The 17,092-nt window shown below is 51.8% G+C and overlaps 1 protein-coding gene across 1 annotated transcript in view; it reads left to right on the top strand.

Annotated features, from left to right (window-relative positions):
- LOC122924386 (probable N-acetyltransferase camello) overlaps positions 1-16,121 on the top strand; it is a 33,326-nt gene extending 17,205 nt beyond the window's left edge. Inside the window, exon 2 of the mRNA XM_044275417.1 lies at positions 12,866-16,121. Within this exon, the coding sequence (XP_044131352.1) occupies positions 12,869-13,528 (660 nt within the window). The 5' untranslated portion in view covers positions 12,866-12,868 and the 3' untranslated portion in view covers positions 13,529-16,121. The remainder of the gene's footprint in view (positions 1-12,865) is intronic.
- The last annotated feature ends 971 nt before the right edge of the window (positions 16,122-17,092 follow it).

Raw genomic sequence — 17,092 nt, 5'->3', positions numbered from 1 at the left:
ACTGCAGGCACACTACTGAGTACGCTCTACTGCAGGCACACTACTGAGGAAGCTCTACTGCAGGCACACTATGAGGACGCTCTACTGCAGGCACACTACTGAGGACGCTCTACTGCAGGCACACTACTGAGGACGCTCTACTGCAGGCACACTACTGACGCTCTACTACTGCAGGCACACTACTGAGGACGCTCTACTGCAGGCACACTACTGAGGACGCTCTACTGCAGGCACACTACTGAGGACGCTCTACTGCAGGCACACTACTGAGGACGCTCTACTGCAGGCACACTACTGAGGACGCTCTACTGCAGGCACACTACTGAGGACGCTCTACTGCAGGCACACTACTGAGGACGCTCTACTGCAGGCACACTACTGTGGACGCTCTACTGCAGGCACACTACTGAGACGCTCTACTGCAGGCACACTACTGAGGACGCTCTACTGCAGGCACACTACTGAGGACGCTCTACTGCAGGCGCATACTGAGGACGCTCTACTGCAGGCACACTACTGAGACGCTCTACTGCAGGCACACTACTGAGGACGCTCTACTGCAGGCACACTACTGAGGACGCTTACTGCAGGCACATACTGTGTAAGCTTACTGCAGGCACACTACTGAGGACGCTCTACTGCAGGCACACTACTGAGGACGCTCTACTGCAGGCACACTACTGAGGACGCTCTACTGCAGGCACACTACTGTGGACGCTCTACTGCAGGGCACACTACTGAGGACGCTTCTACTGCAGGCACACTACTGTGGACGCTCTACTGCGGAGGCACACTACTGTGGACGCTCTACTGCAGGCACACTACTGAGGACGCTCTACTGCAGACCACACTACTGAGGACGCTCTACTGCAGGCACACTACTGAGGACGCTCTACTGCAGGCACACTACTGAGGACGCTCTACTGCAGGCACACTACTGAGGACGCTCTACTGCAGGCACACTACTGAGGACGCTCTACTGCAGGCACACTACTGAGGACGCTCTACTGCAGGCACACTACTGAGGACGCTCTACTGCAGGCACACTACTGAGGACGCTCTACTGCAGGCACACTACTGTGGACGCTCTACTGCAGGCACATTACTGAGGACGCTCTACTGCAGGCACACTACTGAGGATGCTCTACTGCAGGCACACTACTGAGGACGCTCTACTGCAGGCCCACTACTGAGGACGCTCTACTGCAGGCACACTACTGAGGACGCTCTACTGCAGGCACACTACTGTGGATGCTCTACTGCAGGCCACATACTGAGGACGCTCTACTGCAGGCACACTACTGTGGACGCTCTACTGCAGGCACACTACTGTGGACGCTCTACTGCAGGCACACTACTGAGGCAGCTCTACTGCCAGAACTGGACGCTTCTACTGCAGGCACACTACTGAGGACGCTCTACTGCAGGCACACTACTGAGGACGCTCTACTGCAGGCACACTACTGAGGACGCTCTACTGCAGGCACCACTACTGAGGACGCTCTACTGCAGGCACACTACTGAGGACGCTCTACTGCAGGCACACTACTGAGGACGCTCTACTGCAGGCACACTACTGAGGACGCTCTACTGCAGGCACACTACTGAGGACGCTCTACTGCAGGCACACTACTGAGACGCTCTACTGCAGGCACACTACTGGGACGCTCTACTGCAGGCACACTACTGTGGACGCTCTACTGCAGGCACACTACTGTGGACTGCTCTACTGCAGGCACACTACTGTGGATGCTCTACTGCAGGCCACTACTGAGGACTGCTCTACTGCAGGCACACTACTGTGGATGCTCTACTGCAGGCACACTACTGTGGACGCTCTACTGCAGGCACACTACTGAGGACGCTCTACTGCAGGCACACTACTGAGGACGCTCTACTGCAGGCACACTACTGAGGACGCTCTACTGCAGACACACTACTGAGGACGCTCTACTGCAGGCACACTACTGAGGACGCTCTACTGCAGGCACACTACTGAGGACGCTATACTGCAGGCACACTACTGAGGACGCTCTACTGCAGGCACACTACTGAGGACGCTCTACTGCAGGCACACTACTGAGGACGCTCTACTGCAGGCACACTACTGAGGACGCTCTACTGCAGGCACACTACTGAGGACGCTCTACTGCAGGCACACTACTGAGGACGCTCTACTGCAGGCACACTACTGAGGACGCTCTACTGCAGGCACACTACTGAGGACGGCTATACTGCAGGCACACTACTGTGACGCTCTACTGCAGGCACATACTGAGACGCTCTACTGCAGGCACACTACTGATGACACTCTACTGCAGGCACACTACTGAGGACGCTCTACTGCAGGCACCACTTACTGAGGCCGCTCTACTGCAGGCACACTACTGAGGACGCCTCTACTGCAGGCACACTACTGAGGACGCTCTACTGCAGGCACACTACTGAGGACGCTCTACTGCAGGCACACTACTGTGGACGCTCTACTGCAGGCACACTACTGTGGATGCTCTACTGCAGGCACACTACTGTGGATGCTCTACTGCAGGCACACTACTGTGGATGCTCTACTGCAGGCACACTACTGAGGACGCTCTACTGCAGGCACACTACTGTGGATGCTCTACTGCAGGCACAACTACTGAGGACGCTCTACTGCAGGCACACTACTGAGGACGCTCTACTGCAGGCACACTACTGAGGCCGCTCTACTGCAGGCACACTACTGAGGACGCTCTACTGCAGACACACTACTGAGGACGCTCTACTGCAGGCACACTACTGAGGACGCTCTACTGCAGGCACACTACTGAGGACGCTCTACTGCAGGCACACTACTGAGGGACGCTCTACTGCAGGCACACTACTGAGGACGCTCTACTGCAGGCACACTACTGAGGACGCTCTACTGCAGGCACACTACTGAGGACGCTCTACTGCAGGCACACTACTGAGGACGCTCTACTGCAGGCCACACTACTGAGGACGCTCTACTGCAGGCACACTACTGTGGACGCTCTACTGCAGGCACACTACTGAGGACGCTCTACTGCAGGCACACTACTGATGACACTCTACTGCAGGCACACTACTGAGGACGCTCTACTGCAGGCAACATCTACTGAGGACGCTCTCTGCAAGGCCTGCAGGCACACTACTGAGGACGCTCTACTGCAGGCACACTACTGAGGACGCTCTACTGCAGGCACACTACTGAAGGACGCTCTACTGCAGGCACACTACTGAGGACGCTCTACTGCAGGCACACTACTGAGGACGCTCTACTGCAGGCACACTACTGAGGACGCTCTACTGCAGGCACACTACTGAGGACGCTCTACTGCAGGCACACTACTGAGGACGCTCTACTGCAGGCACCACTAACTGAGGACGCTCTACTGCAGACACACTACTGAGGAACGCTCTACTGCAGGCACACTACTGAGGACACTCTACTGCAGGCACACTACTGAGGACGCTCTACTGCAGGCACCTACTTAAGACGCCTCTACTGCAGGCACACTACTGAGGACGCTCTACTGCAGGCACACTACTGAGGACGCTCTACTGCAGGCACACTACTGAGGACGCTCTACTGCAGGCACACTACTGAGGACGCTCTACTGCAGGCACACTACTGAGGACGCTCTACTGCAGGCACACTACTGTGGACGCTCTACTGCAGGCACACTACTGAGGACGCTCTACTGCAGGCACACTACTGAGGACGCTCTACTGCAGACACACTACTGAGGACGCTCTACTGCAGGCACACTACTGAGGACGCTCTACTGCAGACACACTACTGAGGACGCTATACTGCAGGCACACTACTGAGGACGCTCTACTGCAGGCACACTACTGAGGACGCTCTACTGCAGGCACACTACTGAGGACGCTCTACTGCAGGCACACTACTGAGGACGCTCTACTGCAGGCACACTACTGAGGACGCTCTACTGCAGGCACACTACTGAGGACGCTCTACTGCAGGCACACTACTGAGGACGCTCTACTGCAGGCACACTACTGAGGACGCTCTACTGCAGGCACACTACTGTGGACGCTCTACTGCAGGCACACTACTGAGGACGCTCTACTGCAGGCACACTACTGAGGACGCTCTACTGCAGGCACACTACTGAGGACGCTCTACTGCAGGCACACTACTGAGGACGCTCTACTGCAGGCACACTACTGAGGACGCTCTACTGCAGGCACACTACTGAGGACGCTCTACTGCAGACACACTACTGAGGACGCTCTACTGCAGGCACACTACTGAGGACGCTCTACTGCAGGCACACTACTGATGACGCTCTACTGCAGGCACACTACTGATGACACTCTACTGCAGGCACACTACTGAGGACGCTCTACTGCAGACACACTACTGAGGACGCTCTACTGCAGGCACACTACTGATGACGCTCTACTGCAGGCACACTACTGAGGACGCTCTACTGCAGGCACACTACTGAGGACGCTCTACTGCAGACACACTACTGAGGACGCTCTACTGCAGGCACACTACTGATGACGCTCTACTGCAGGCACACTACTGAGGACGCTCTACTGCAGGCACACTACTGAGGACGCTCTACTGCAGGCACACTACTGAGGACGCTCTACTGCAGGCACACTACTGAGGACGCTCTACTGCAGGCACACTACTGAGGACGCTCTACTGCAGGCACACTACTGAGGACGCTCTACTGCAGGCACACTACTGTGGACGCTCTACTGCAGGCACACTACTGAGGACGCTCTACTGCAGGCACACTACTGAGGACGCTCTACTGCAGGCACACTACTGAGGACGCTCTACTGCAGGCACACTACTGAGGACGCTCTACTGCAGGCACACTACTGAGGACGCTCTACTGCAGGCACACTACTGTGGACGCTCTACTGCAGGCACACTACTGAGGACGCTCTACTGCAGGCACACTACTGAGGACGCTCTACTGCAGGCACACTACTGAGGACGCTCTACTGCAGGCACATACTGAGGACGCTCTACTGCAGGCACACTACTGAGGACGCTCTACTGCAGGCACACTACTGAGGACGCTCTACTGCAGGCACACTACTGAGGACGCTCTACTGCAGGCACACTAGGCTAGGCACGACGCTCTACTGCAGGCACACTACTGAGGACGCCTCTCTGCAGGCACACTATGAGGACGCTCTACGCAGGCCACAATACTGAGGACGCTCTACTGCAGGCACACTACTGAGGACGCTCTACTGCAGGCACACTACTGAGGACGCTCTACTGCAGGCACACTCTGAGGACGCTTACTGCAGGCACACTACTGAGGACGCTCTACTGCAGGCACACTACTGATGGACGCTCTACTGCAGGCACACTACTGAGGACGCTCTACTGCAGGCACACTACTGAGGACGCTCTACTGCAGGCACACTACTGAGGACGCTCTACTGCAGGCACACTACTGAGGACGCTCTACTGCAGGCACACTACTGAGGACGCTCTACTGCAGGCACACTACTGAGGACGCTCTACTGCAGGCACACTACTGAGGACGCTCTACTGCAGGCACACTACTGAGGACGCTCTACTGCAGGCACACTACTGAGGACGCTCTACTGCAGGCACACTACTGAGGACGCTCTACTGCAGGCACACTACTGAGGACGCTCTACTGCAGGCACACTACTGAGGACGCTCTACTGCAGGACACTACTGAGGACGCTCTACTGCAGGCACACTACTGTGGACGCTCTACTGCAGGCACACTACTGAGGACGCTCTACTGCAGGCACACTACTGTGGATGCTCTACTGCAGGCACACTACTGAGGACGCTCTACTGCAGATGCTCTACTGAGGACGCTCTACTGCAGGCACACTACTGAGGACGCTCTACTGCAGGCACACTACTGAGGACGCTCTACTGCAGGCACACTACTGAGGACGCTCTACTGCAGGCACACTACTGTGTAAGCTCTACTGCAGGCACACTACTGAGGACGCTCTACTGCAGGCACACTACTGTGGATGCTCTACTGCAGGCACACTACTGTGGACGCTCTACTGCAGGCACACTACTGAGGACGCTCTACTGCAGGCACACTACTGAGGACGCTCTACTGCAGGCACACTACTGTGGACGCTCTACTGCAGGCACACTACTGAGGACGCTTCTACTGCAGGCACACTACTGTGGACGCTCTACTGCAGGCACACTACTGAGGACGCTCTACTGCAGGCACACTACTGAGGACGCTCTACTGCAGGCACACTACTGAGGACGCTCTACTGCAGGCACACTACTGAGGACGCTCTACTGCAGGCACCACTACTGAGGACGCTCTACTGCAGGCACACTACTGAGGACGCTCTACTGCAGGCACACTACTGAGGACGCTCTACTGCAGGCACACTACTGTGGATGCTCTACTGCAGGCACACTACTGAGGACGATCTACTGCAGGCACACTACTGAGGACGCTCTACTGCAGGCACACTACTGAGGACGCTCTACTGCAGGCACACTACTGAGGACGCTCTACTGCAGGCACACTACTGAGGACGCTCTACTGCAGGCACACTACTGAGGACGCTCTACTGCAGGCACACTACTGTGTAAGCTCTACTGCAGGCACACTACTGAGGACGCTCTACTGCAGGCACACTACTGAGGACGCTCTACTGCAGGCACACTACTGAGGACGCTCTACTGCAGGCACACTACTGTGGACGCTCTACTGCAGGCACACTACTGAGGACGCTCTACTGCAGGCACACTACTGTGGACGCTCTACTGCAGGCACACTACTGTGGACGCTCTACTGCAGGCACACTACTGAGGACGCTCTACTGCAGACACACTACTGAGGACGCTCTACTGCAGGCACACTACTGAGGACGCTCTACTGCAGGCACACTACTGAGGACGCTCTACTGCAGGCACACTACTGAGGACGCTCTACTGCAGGCACACTACTGAGGACGCTCTACTGCAGGCACACTACTGAGGACGCTCTACTGCAGGCACACTACTGAGGACGCTCTACTGCAGGCACACTACTGAGGACGCTCTACTGCAGGCACACTACTGTGGACGCTCTACTGCAGGCACACTACTGAGGACGCTCTACTGCAGGCACACTACTGAGGACGCTCTACTGCAGGCACACTACTGAGGACGCTCTACTGCAGGCACACTACTGAGGACGCTCTACTGCAGGCACACTACTGAGGACGCTCTACTGCAGGCACACTACTGTGGATGCTCTACTGCAGGCACACTACTGAGGACGCTCTACTGCAGGCACACTACTGTGGACGCTCTACTGCAGGCACACTACTGTGGACGCTCTACTGCAGGCACACTACTGAGGACGCTCTACTGCAGGCACACTACTGTGGACGCTCTACTGCAGGCACACTACTGAGGACGCTCTACTGCAGGCACACTACTGAGGACGCTCTACTGCAGGCACACTACTGAGGACGCTCTACTGCAGGCACACTACTGAGGACGCTCTACTGCAGGCACACTACTGAGGACGCTCTACTGCAGGCACACTACTGAGGACGCTCTACTGCAGGCACACTACTGAGGACGCTCTACTGCAGGCACACTACTGAGGACGCTCTACTGCAGGCACACTACTGAGGACGCTCTACTGCAGGCACACTACTGTGGACTGCTCTACTGCAGGCACACTACTGTGGATGCTCTACTGCAGGCACACTACTGTGGATGCTCTACTGCAGGCACACTACTGTGGACGCTCTACTGCAGGCACACTACTGAGGATGCTCTACTGCAGGCACACTACTGTGGATGCTCTACTGCAGGCACACTACTGAGACGCTCTACTGCAGGCACACTACTGAGGACGCTCTACTGCAGGCACACTACTGAGGACGCTCTACTGCAGGCACACTACTGAGGACGCTCTACTGCAGGCACACTACTGAGGACGCTCTACTGCAGGCACACTACTGAGGACGCTCTACTGCAGGCACACTACTGAGGATGCTCTACTGCAGGCACACTACTGAGGACGCTCTACTGCAGGCACACTACTGAGGACGCTCTACTGCCAGGCACACTACTGATGATGCTCTACTGCCGGCACACTACTGAGGACGCTCTACTGCAGGCACACTACTGAGGACGCTCTACTGCAGGCACACTACTGAGGATGCTCTACTGCAGGCACACTACTGAGGCTCTACTGCAGGCACACTACTGAGGACGCTCTACTGCAGGCACACTACTGAGGACGCTCTACTGCAGGCACACTACTGAGGACGCTCTACTGCAGGCACACTACTGAGGAGCTCTACTGCAGGCACACTACTGAGGACGCTCTACTGCAGGCACACTACTGAGGACGCTCTACTGCAGGCACACTACTGAGGACGCTCTACTGCAGGCACACTACTGTGGACGCTCTACTGCAGGCACACTACTTTGGACGCTCACTGCAGGCACACTACTGAGGACGCTCTACCGCAGGCACACTACTGAGGACGCTCTACCGCAGGCACACTACTGTGGACGCTCTACCGCAGGCACACTACTGTGGACGCTCTACCGCAGGCACACTACTGTGGACGCTCTACTGCAGGCACACTACTGAGGACGCTCTACTGCAGGCACACTACTGAGGACGCTCTACTGCAGGCACACTACTGAGGACGCTCTACTGCAGGCACACTACTGAGGACTGCTCTACTGCAGGCACACTACTGAGGACGCTCTACTGCAGGCACACTACTGAGGACGCTCTACTGCAGGCACATTACTGAGGACGCTCTACTGCAGGCACACTACTGTGGATGCTCTACTGCAGGCACACTACTGAGGACGCTCTACTGCAGGCACACTACTGAGGACGCTCTACTGCAGGCACACTACTGAGGACGCTCTACTGCAGGCACACTACTGTGGACGCTCTACTGCAGGCACACTACTGAGGACGCTCTACTGCAGGCACACTACTGTGGACGCTCTACTGCAGGCACACTACTGAGGACGCTCTACTGCAGGCACACTACTGAGGACGCTCTACTGCAGGCACACTACTGTGGATGCTCTACTGCAGGCACCACTACTGAGGATGCTCTACTGCAGGCACACTACTGAGGACGCTCTACTGCAGGCACACTACTGTGGATGCTCTACTGCAGGCACACTACTGTGGACGCTCTACTGCAGGCACACTACTGTGGATGCTCTACTGCAGGCACACTACTGTGGATGCTCTACTGCAGGCACACTACTGAGGACGCTCTACTGCAGGCACACTACTGAGGACGCTCTACTGCAGGCACACTACTGTGGATGCTCTACTGTGGACACTCTACTGAGGATGCTCTGCTGTGGACACTCTACTGTGGACACTCTACTGCGGGCACACTACTGTGGATGCTCTACTGTGGACACTCTACTGAGGATGCTCTGCTGTGGACACTCTACTGAGGATGCTCTGCTGTGGACACTCTACTGTGGACACTCTACTGAGGACACTCTACTGCAGATGCTCTCCAGCGGATCCTCTACTGAGGACAGGCTACTGCAGACACTCTACTGTGGACGCTCTACTGCAGATGCTCTCCAGCAGATCCTCTACTGAGGACACTCTACTGCAGACACTCTACTGAGGACGCTCTACTGCAGATGCTCTGCAGCGTGTCCTCTACTGAGGACACTCTACTGCAGACACTCTACTGAGGACGCTCTACTGCAGATGCTCTCCAGCGGATCCTCTACTGAGGACACTCTACTGCAGACACTCTACTGTGGACGCTCTATTGCAGATGCTCTCCGGCGGATCCTCTACTGCGGACGCTCTACTGCGTATGCTACACAACTCAGTGATTTCCATATGTAATGCGACATACATTTTAACAACTTGCCCCCCTGTCCGCTTGTACCCAACTATCTCCACCAGTCCCACATGGAGTTGTAACATCCCAGAGTATGTCACTAAAACTCTGTCACCCGGCTACATTATGTTAAAGTGTAAATGTGTTATCATCTGGTGTAATCTGACATTACATTTGCCTTATCTGGATTTTCTATGACTGTTACATGTAAATTGCTGTAATTATTTATGTACACCAGTAGGTGGCGGCAATATGCAAATAGTCTGTAGGACAGTTTAGTATACAGTATCTAGGCTGGAATAGTCCATTCCAGGCTAGCTCCCCCCTTTCTGAGGAGGAGTGGAATCTTCCCATGTCCTACCTCATAGGGAGGAAAGAAAGGTTTAGTCAGTGTGAACCAGCCCCCCGTTTGGGGAAGGCTGTGTTGGTAGGAGCTCCCAGCTACAGGGATCCCAACCCTGGATCCAACCTCGGCTGAGGTTCAGGACCCATCTTCCCAGCCTGAGTCCTCTACCTCAGCTGGAGGACCAGAGAAGCAACATCCTCAGAACAATAGATCTCCAGGAAGAAGACACCATACCTTGTGAGCTAACTGTGAGTACTTATCCCAAGTCCAGGAGAAGCCAAATTCCTCCTCAGCTAGTCAGGCCCAAACCAAGCAGACTACAGACAGAGCAGAAGACTGATACCTGCCAGATCTATAGGCGTATGTTCCAGATGCAGAATAAGTATAAATTCCTGCCACATATTGCCAAAACCTGCTGGGACCCAAGACTATTGCTGTGACTTGCATGGAATCAAAGCTGCATTAAGTAAAGAGGAGTTGGACGATATCTCCTGTCTGGATCTGAATTATTCCATCTCTCCTATTAACAGCACTCAATTTGTTGCATGTGAGCCAGGATCCAGGAGTCCGGCCGTACCAAGGTAGGAGACACTGTGGACACTATACAGAGACATTATCCCCCTCTGGCATTCCTCACCTGGTACGTAAGCTATACCATCTTAAAGGGCCGTGCTACAGTACCTGCGCAAGCTGCAACCGGCGTCACGACCTTATATACATATAAACTGACCCAGTGTCCTGCTCATTGCAGAGTCACATAGTAACATAGTAGATAAGACATACACCGCTCCATTCGAATAGAGAGCATGGGCCCTTGTTCTCGTGATTGGCGGGGGCCCCAGTGGTCAGATCCCCACTGATCATGCACTTATTCCCTGTCCTATTGTCATGAGCCGCTTTAATGTCTTTTCTATTCACCGTTTCTCCTCTTACTGCCTCTCATGTTGGTACTTTGTGTTCGGTTTTGAACTACTTTTTAGAAGTTTTTTCCTAGATGGATCTTCTGATTGGGTCAGACGCCCACATGGTGTCTCAAAGTTGCATGAAGGTGCTCACGATGATTGTGTCATGTCAGCTTGCAGGATATCTATGAGGCTGGTGTAAATATTGTCCTGGATACCTGAGGGGAATATGTACCTGGTGGTTTGGGTTAAGGGGGTAAAAGCCACCACTACTCCCCTCGCTTTTTCCACTGTCCCACGTGTTGAATATTAACCCTTCACCTCCATCGATGACCTTATACTGGAGCCTTCAGCTGTGGAGGTGGAGTCAGGAAGGTTCTAGAGGTCACTATGATAAGGAACGCACCGTGACTCCTCATTGTCTGCAGGACGAGTCAGGAGAAGACATCACCTCCACCGCAGGTCGGTCTTACAACCCCCCCCCCCACACTCCGGACCGCACTCTGCCCCTCTGAAGTGGGCTGCCATGAAGGACACAGTCCACCTCGTAATTATTTCTGAAAAGGCTGGGTGACAACAGAAGGGCTGCCACAACACCTCCTCCCCAGTGGCTGTCACCCAGCTTTCCAGGCTCCTGACATTTTGTATTATAGAAGATACATGATAGCCACAGTCTCCTTTAAGGGCACAAGGAAAGCTGGACCATCCTGGAAGGGCAGTAATGGTGGTGACAAGAACTGCTGTTAGAAGGCCCCCTACTTATTTGCTCCTCCCCGTAGTCAGGCCCCTCCTCCTTAGCATGGCCCCTCCCACATTTGGAGACTCCTCCCCACAGTTCATATGCCACTGGTTCCTGATAATCTTTGGTTATTTGTAGTTTATAATTATTCTGTCTTTGCTGTAATAGAAATCAGCTCTCCGTGTACAGATCTGTTGAGCCTGTGAGCCAAAGTGCTGTGTCTTAAAGGGATTGTCCACCTTTCTTGAACTTTTTCTCAGAGCCTCCCAGTGGTGCTGCAGTGGTGGGCATACTTACCTGATCCCCACATCTTGCCTCCATCTCCATTGCTTCCCCTTGTGCACCATTGGTCCCATAGCTACCAGCATCAACATCCTGCTTGATGCGGGTCATGTGACACATGGGTGAAACGCAGAGGTCATGTGACCTGTATCAAACCGGATGTTGACGCGGGTAGCTGTGGACCAGCAGCACAAAATGGGGAGCGATAGAGCTGGAATCCAGCAGTGGGGATCAGGTAAGTATCCTCACCACTGCGGATCCAGCCACTTTGGGGGGTTTGAAAAACAGGTCAAGAAAGCTGGAAAACCCCTTTATTGGAGAAGAGCTGTAGTATAAAGCTTTAGGGATGGAGGAAGGGTTGTTACAGACACATACATACTGTATAAAAAGTGAATCGGTAAGTAATAATGTAATAGACTTTATGTAGTGGGAGTTCTTCATACTGAGTCGTGGTAGGACTTGTACAGACTTTGCTCATGTATGAGATTAGAGATGATAGAAGTCTCATTATCACAACCAAGATTATGGACGGCCCCTGTAATGAGGGCGAATGTCCTGACCACAGTTAATGATTGACCCCAGGCTCTGCTCTCATATGTATATCCACATGTTTTCTGTCAGACAGGACTCATCTCTTCAGGTCAATCTATTACATCCTTCTTGTCACACCTGAATGATCAAGTTCCTTGTACTGACTGTTCTGTGTCTTATACATTATTACAGACGATGGAGAACGTCTTGATAAGAACTTACGAGAACAGAGACTATGACGTCGTACTTGAGATATTTGCCCGGGGGATAATGGACTACCTCCCCAGTACCAGCATGTATCTGCTGAGGCTTCATCAGGTTCATGTGATTATCCTTGTGTCGTTCATCACCTTCTACTTGGTCTTCAGCTCTTTCCTTGTGTCTTCGTTGGGTGTGGTGGCCCTTTTGGCTGGAGCTCGCCTTCTTCTTGAATTTGTCTTTCATAAGATTATAAAGAAGGCCCACAAGTTGGACTTACAGAACATAGAAGGGTCCTACATGTCTGGGCATAACTCCTGCTTTTGGGTGGCAGAAGTCAATGGTCGGGTTGTTGGTATGGTTGGTGTCAAACCTGTCCAAGGATCTCCTCATGAAGTGGAACTGAGACGACTGTCTGTGGCCAAGGAGTACCGGCACAAGGGGATTGCTAGAAGGCTTTGCATGCACGTCATTGACTATGCCCATCAACGTGGATATGAACACGTGACTTTAAATACCTCGACCATACAACATGCGGCTCATAAGCTCTACCTGAAATTGGGGTTTAGGAAAACAAAATCCAAGCCGGTGTCAGACCCATTCGGAAGACTGGTAGATGTGACTGTCACCTATTACACGTATGATATTAAGGCATAACTTGTACCCCCAAAGTTCTAGGAACAGAGAATGCTGTGAATACATGATCTTTTGACTTGTTTTCTAGATCTTGGTGTTTATATGTTCTGATTATATATGGACAGAAACTTGTACTGGGCTTTGACCTTTCTGTAACCAGAGATGATCTCTTGGGGTATGTTCACATTGCAGGTTTGAAAGAATGTTCTGAGGCTGAAATCTGAAGCTAAGCCTTGGATTCTGCCTTTAATTTACAATGTGCACTGTCACACATCCACCCACTGATTCACCCCTTCCAATCTCATGGAAATTGCGAGGCATGTCAATGCTTGTGTGAAGGTTCTCGTTCATCCAGGTCAGTAGTAATAAGTCAAACCAACTGGACTTTTATTTTGTTCCTTGAAGACACCTTACCAGTCTTCCAACTGGCTTTCTCAGTTACAATAACTTGAACTAAAAATCTCCACCATTAAATACTACTGACTCATGCTTCAGTCTGCCTAATCTGTTTATCATAATCACTACAAGGTCTAGGACTTTATTAGAGGGGTGTGACAGTAATTCTGCCACTTACCATGCTGTTCTAATACTTCTCCCGAGGCAGTTTAATCACGCATCATACAAATGCTATCAACACATTACCTCTATGAAGTCCTTGACCTTGTAGTGATTATGATATTATGATATTATTAGATTATTCTCAGAAAGCCAGTTAGATGACCAGCAAAGCGTCTTCAAGGAAAGAACTGCCAGTCCACTTGTTGTGACTTTACTACTGATACATGTCAATACCTTCTTATATCATATGGATTTCAAATCTGCATCTGTGTGTGAACTACGATGCCGTTTCCTACTGAAGAGAATGTGAGGCAGAATATATGTGGATTTCGACTGATATGGGCAACTATTTGGTTCGCTTTTAGGGGCTTCTTACTCGTTCCTTCTCCCACATAGGAGACAATGATGACCTACATGCCACTAGTCACACAGAAGACAAAAGACACAATGAGATGAACTTTCTTATGTTACTGCAGAATATAATATCTATCAGTACTTATAGGATCCAGGGGCGGATATACCGCCTGTGCAGCTGGTTTAGCTGTACAGGGGCCCAGCAAGGGAGGGGGCCCTTTCCAGTACCAGCAGAGGTGTTTTATTTTTTTATTTTATCATATTTTTCATTCCCTACCTCTGCCAACAGGGTAACCTGGGCACCTTAGGGTGGAGGTCAGGAGGGGGCAGAGTTTTAGGGGGGCCTGATTAGGACTTACTATGAATCTGCTGCCCGTTCTGCCTATACTCCATAGCTGAAGGACCTGCAATGACATCGTAGTCATGTGATCTTTTCAACAGTGGAAGTGGTGGTAGAACCTGTGATGACATCATAGTCATGAGATCTTTTTAACATGGAAGTGGTGGTAGGACCTGTGATGACATCATAGTCATGTGATCTTTTCAACAATGGCAGTGGTGGTAGGACCTGTGATGAGGTCACCATCATGTGACTAGTGCAGAAAGAGGCAGTGCTCAGCAGTGGAGACATGTGATGCCATGAAATGAATGTGAGAGCCATAGAAATGCTGGGAGATGTGGTTCTCCCCATTATACCCCCTCCCTGCTTATTATTTAACTGGCACAGGGGCTGAAGGGAGGGGAGGGGTGTTATTTACTTGGGACTGTATATTATAGAAGACTATAAGAGATTTTTTTTACATGGGACTGACTGTATGGTATAGAAGACTGTAAGGAAGAGAGGTTATTTACATGGGACTATATCATATAGAAGACTGGTGGGAGAGGAGTGATGTTATTTATATGGGACTATTTGTTGGAGGGGTGTGAAGGAGGGGATTCAAGTTATTTACATGGGACTGTGTGTTATAGAGAACTGTAAGGAAGATAAGTTATTTACATGGGACTAGAGGGAGAGGACTGGTGTTATTTACATGGGACTGCATGGTATAGAAGACTGGCTATATACAATGGAACATTATAACTACTGTGGGCAGGGGTGGGGGCATTACCTACTACTGAGGGCTCTATAGAAGTGCCTTATATATTATTAGAGGTGCCCTAAAGGGGGCCTTATTAGTACTGAGGGCACTGTAGGGAGCCTTATTACCACTGGGGTACTATTTGGTGGGTGGCTTTTGCAGTGGCCGGGTTTGGGGTTGGCCCAACGCTACGCTGGGTCACCCGGACACCGTTGAGGTGTCACCACGTGTTGCTGCTCTCCGGAAGAGATGTTGAGGTGTGGTGAACCCCAACTGGAAATAAGTCCAGAGAGTCAGGGTCTGCAGTAACCAGGGAGCTTCTTTACTGGAGAGATTCAGGCACAAAACAATACAGGCGAGGCATGGGGCTGGCTTCTCCAGTCTCCTCCCTGGCAGAAGAAGTGTTTGATGCTGCGGAAAGGCCTGAGCTAGCTGTCCCTCTTTCTCTTCAGAAGGTTGGTACCCTGGTCCAAGGCTGGAGGTCCACGGTCTGTGGCAGTGTATCCCCGTCTCAGTGTCTTCTTCTGGTCACTCAGTAGTCTGGCAGAGTCTCCTCTTCCAAGCACTGTTCCCTATCTGCAGAACACCAGGGGCTCTGACTGCTCTCCTTATACACAGTTTGTGCTATACTAGAACCTTCTAGTGGGAGGGGTGGAGTGGAGAAGCTCAGCACAAACAGATATATTGTAACACTTTCCGTCTCTCATAGACTTACATTAGAGCTTCAATGATACTCAATGGCAATGACACAGCAGGTTTTCCAGACAAAAACAAGTTTCCAGACATAACAACAGAGCTAAACCAGACATTCAAAAGGTTAGACTGTCTGCTTTTTGGTGGTAAACTGCGAGAGATAGAACTCCATCTTGTATATCCTATATCTATCTGAACCAGAGTTCAATTAGAGGTTAATAAAATGTTAGCTGGCATGCGGGGGGGGGGGGGGGGGGGGGGATCAGCTGAAAACCTCCCCCCCTTCCTGTTCTATTTTTATAAATGCTCTTTTCTGATAAAGATGTTTCATTTCTTCTGTCTTTGTGGTTTTAGGTGACGCACGGCTGTTGGGCGTCTACCAATAATCATGGTATATGATTGTCTGCTAATTTACAATAAAGTAGATTACTGATTACAGCCATTGTATATTTATATCAGCCTTCTCTGTGCACATACGCTATTTGAATTCGGAACCAATATTCATAGACGCACGGGTAATTGCCCTCACATAAACAAGTCCGTTTTTTTCCCCTCCAATACATGGTCTTCTTTAAACCCTATGGCAGCTGTGGAGAATTAGCAGCTTCTCAGTCAAAGTCCTAACAGTCTCTCAGCATTCATTAACCCTTTCCACAGAGCCATGTAAAAACTGTGATAATGAACAGGATATACAGTCAGGTCCATAAATATTGGGAAATTGACACAATTCTAACATTTTTGGCTCTATACACCACCACAATGGATTGGAAATGAAACGGACATGATGTGCTTTACCTGCAGACTGTCAGCTTTACCCGCAGACTGTCAGCTTTACCCGCAGACTGTCAGCTGTAATTTGAGGGTATTTACATCCAAATCAGGTGAACGGTGCAGGAAT

The sequence above is a fragment of the Bufo gargarizans genome, chromosome 1 (genome assembly GCF_014858855.1).
Source record: "Bufo gargarizans isolate SCDJY-AF-19 chromosome 1, ASM1485885v1, whole genome shotgun sequence".
Taxonomy (NCBI): Eukaryota; Metazoa; Chordata; class Amphibia; order Anura; family Bufonidae; genus Bufo; species Bufo gargarizans.
The sequence above is the reverse complement of the archived record's forward strand: the minus strand, read 5'-3'. Positions and strand labels throughout refer to the sequence as shown.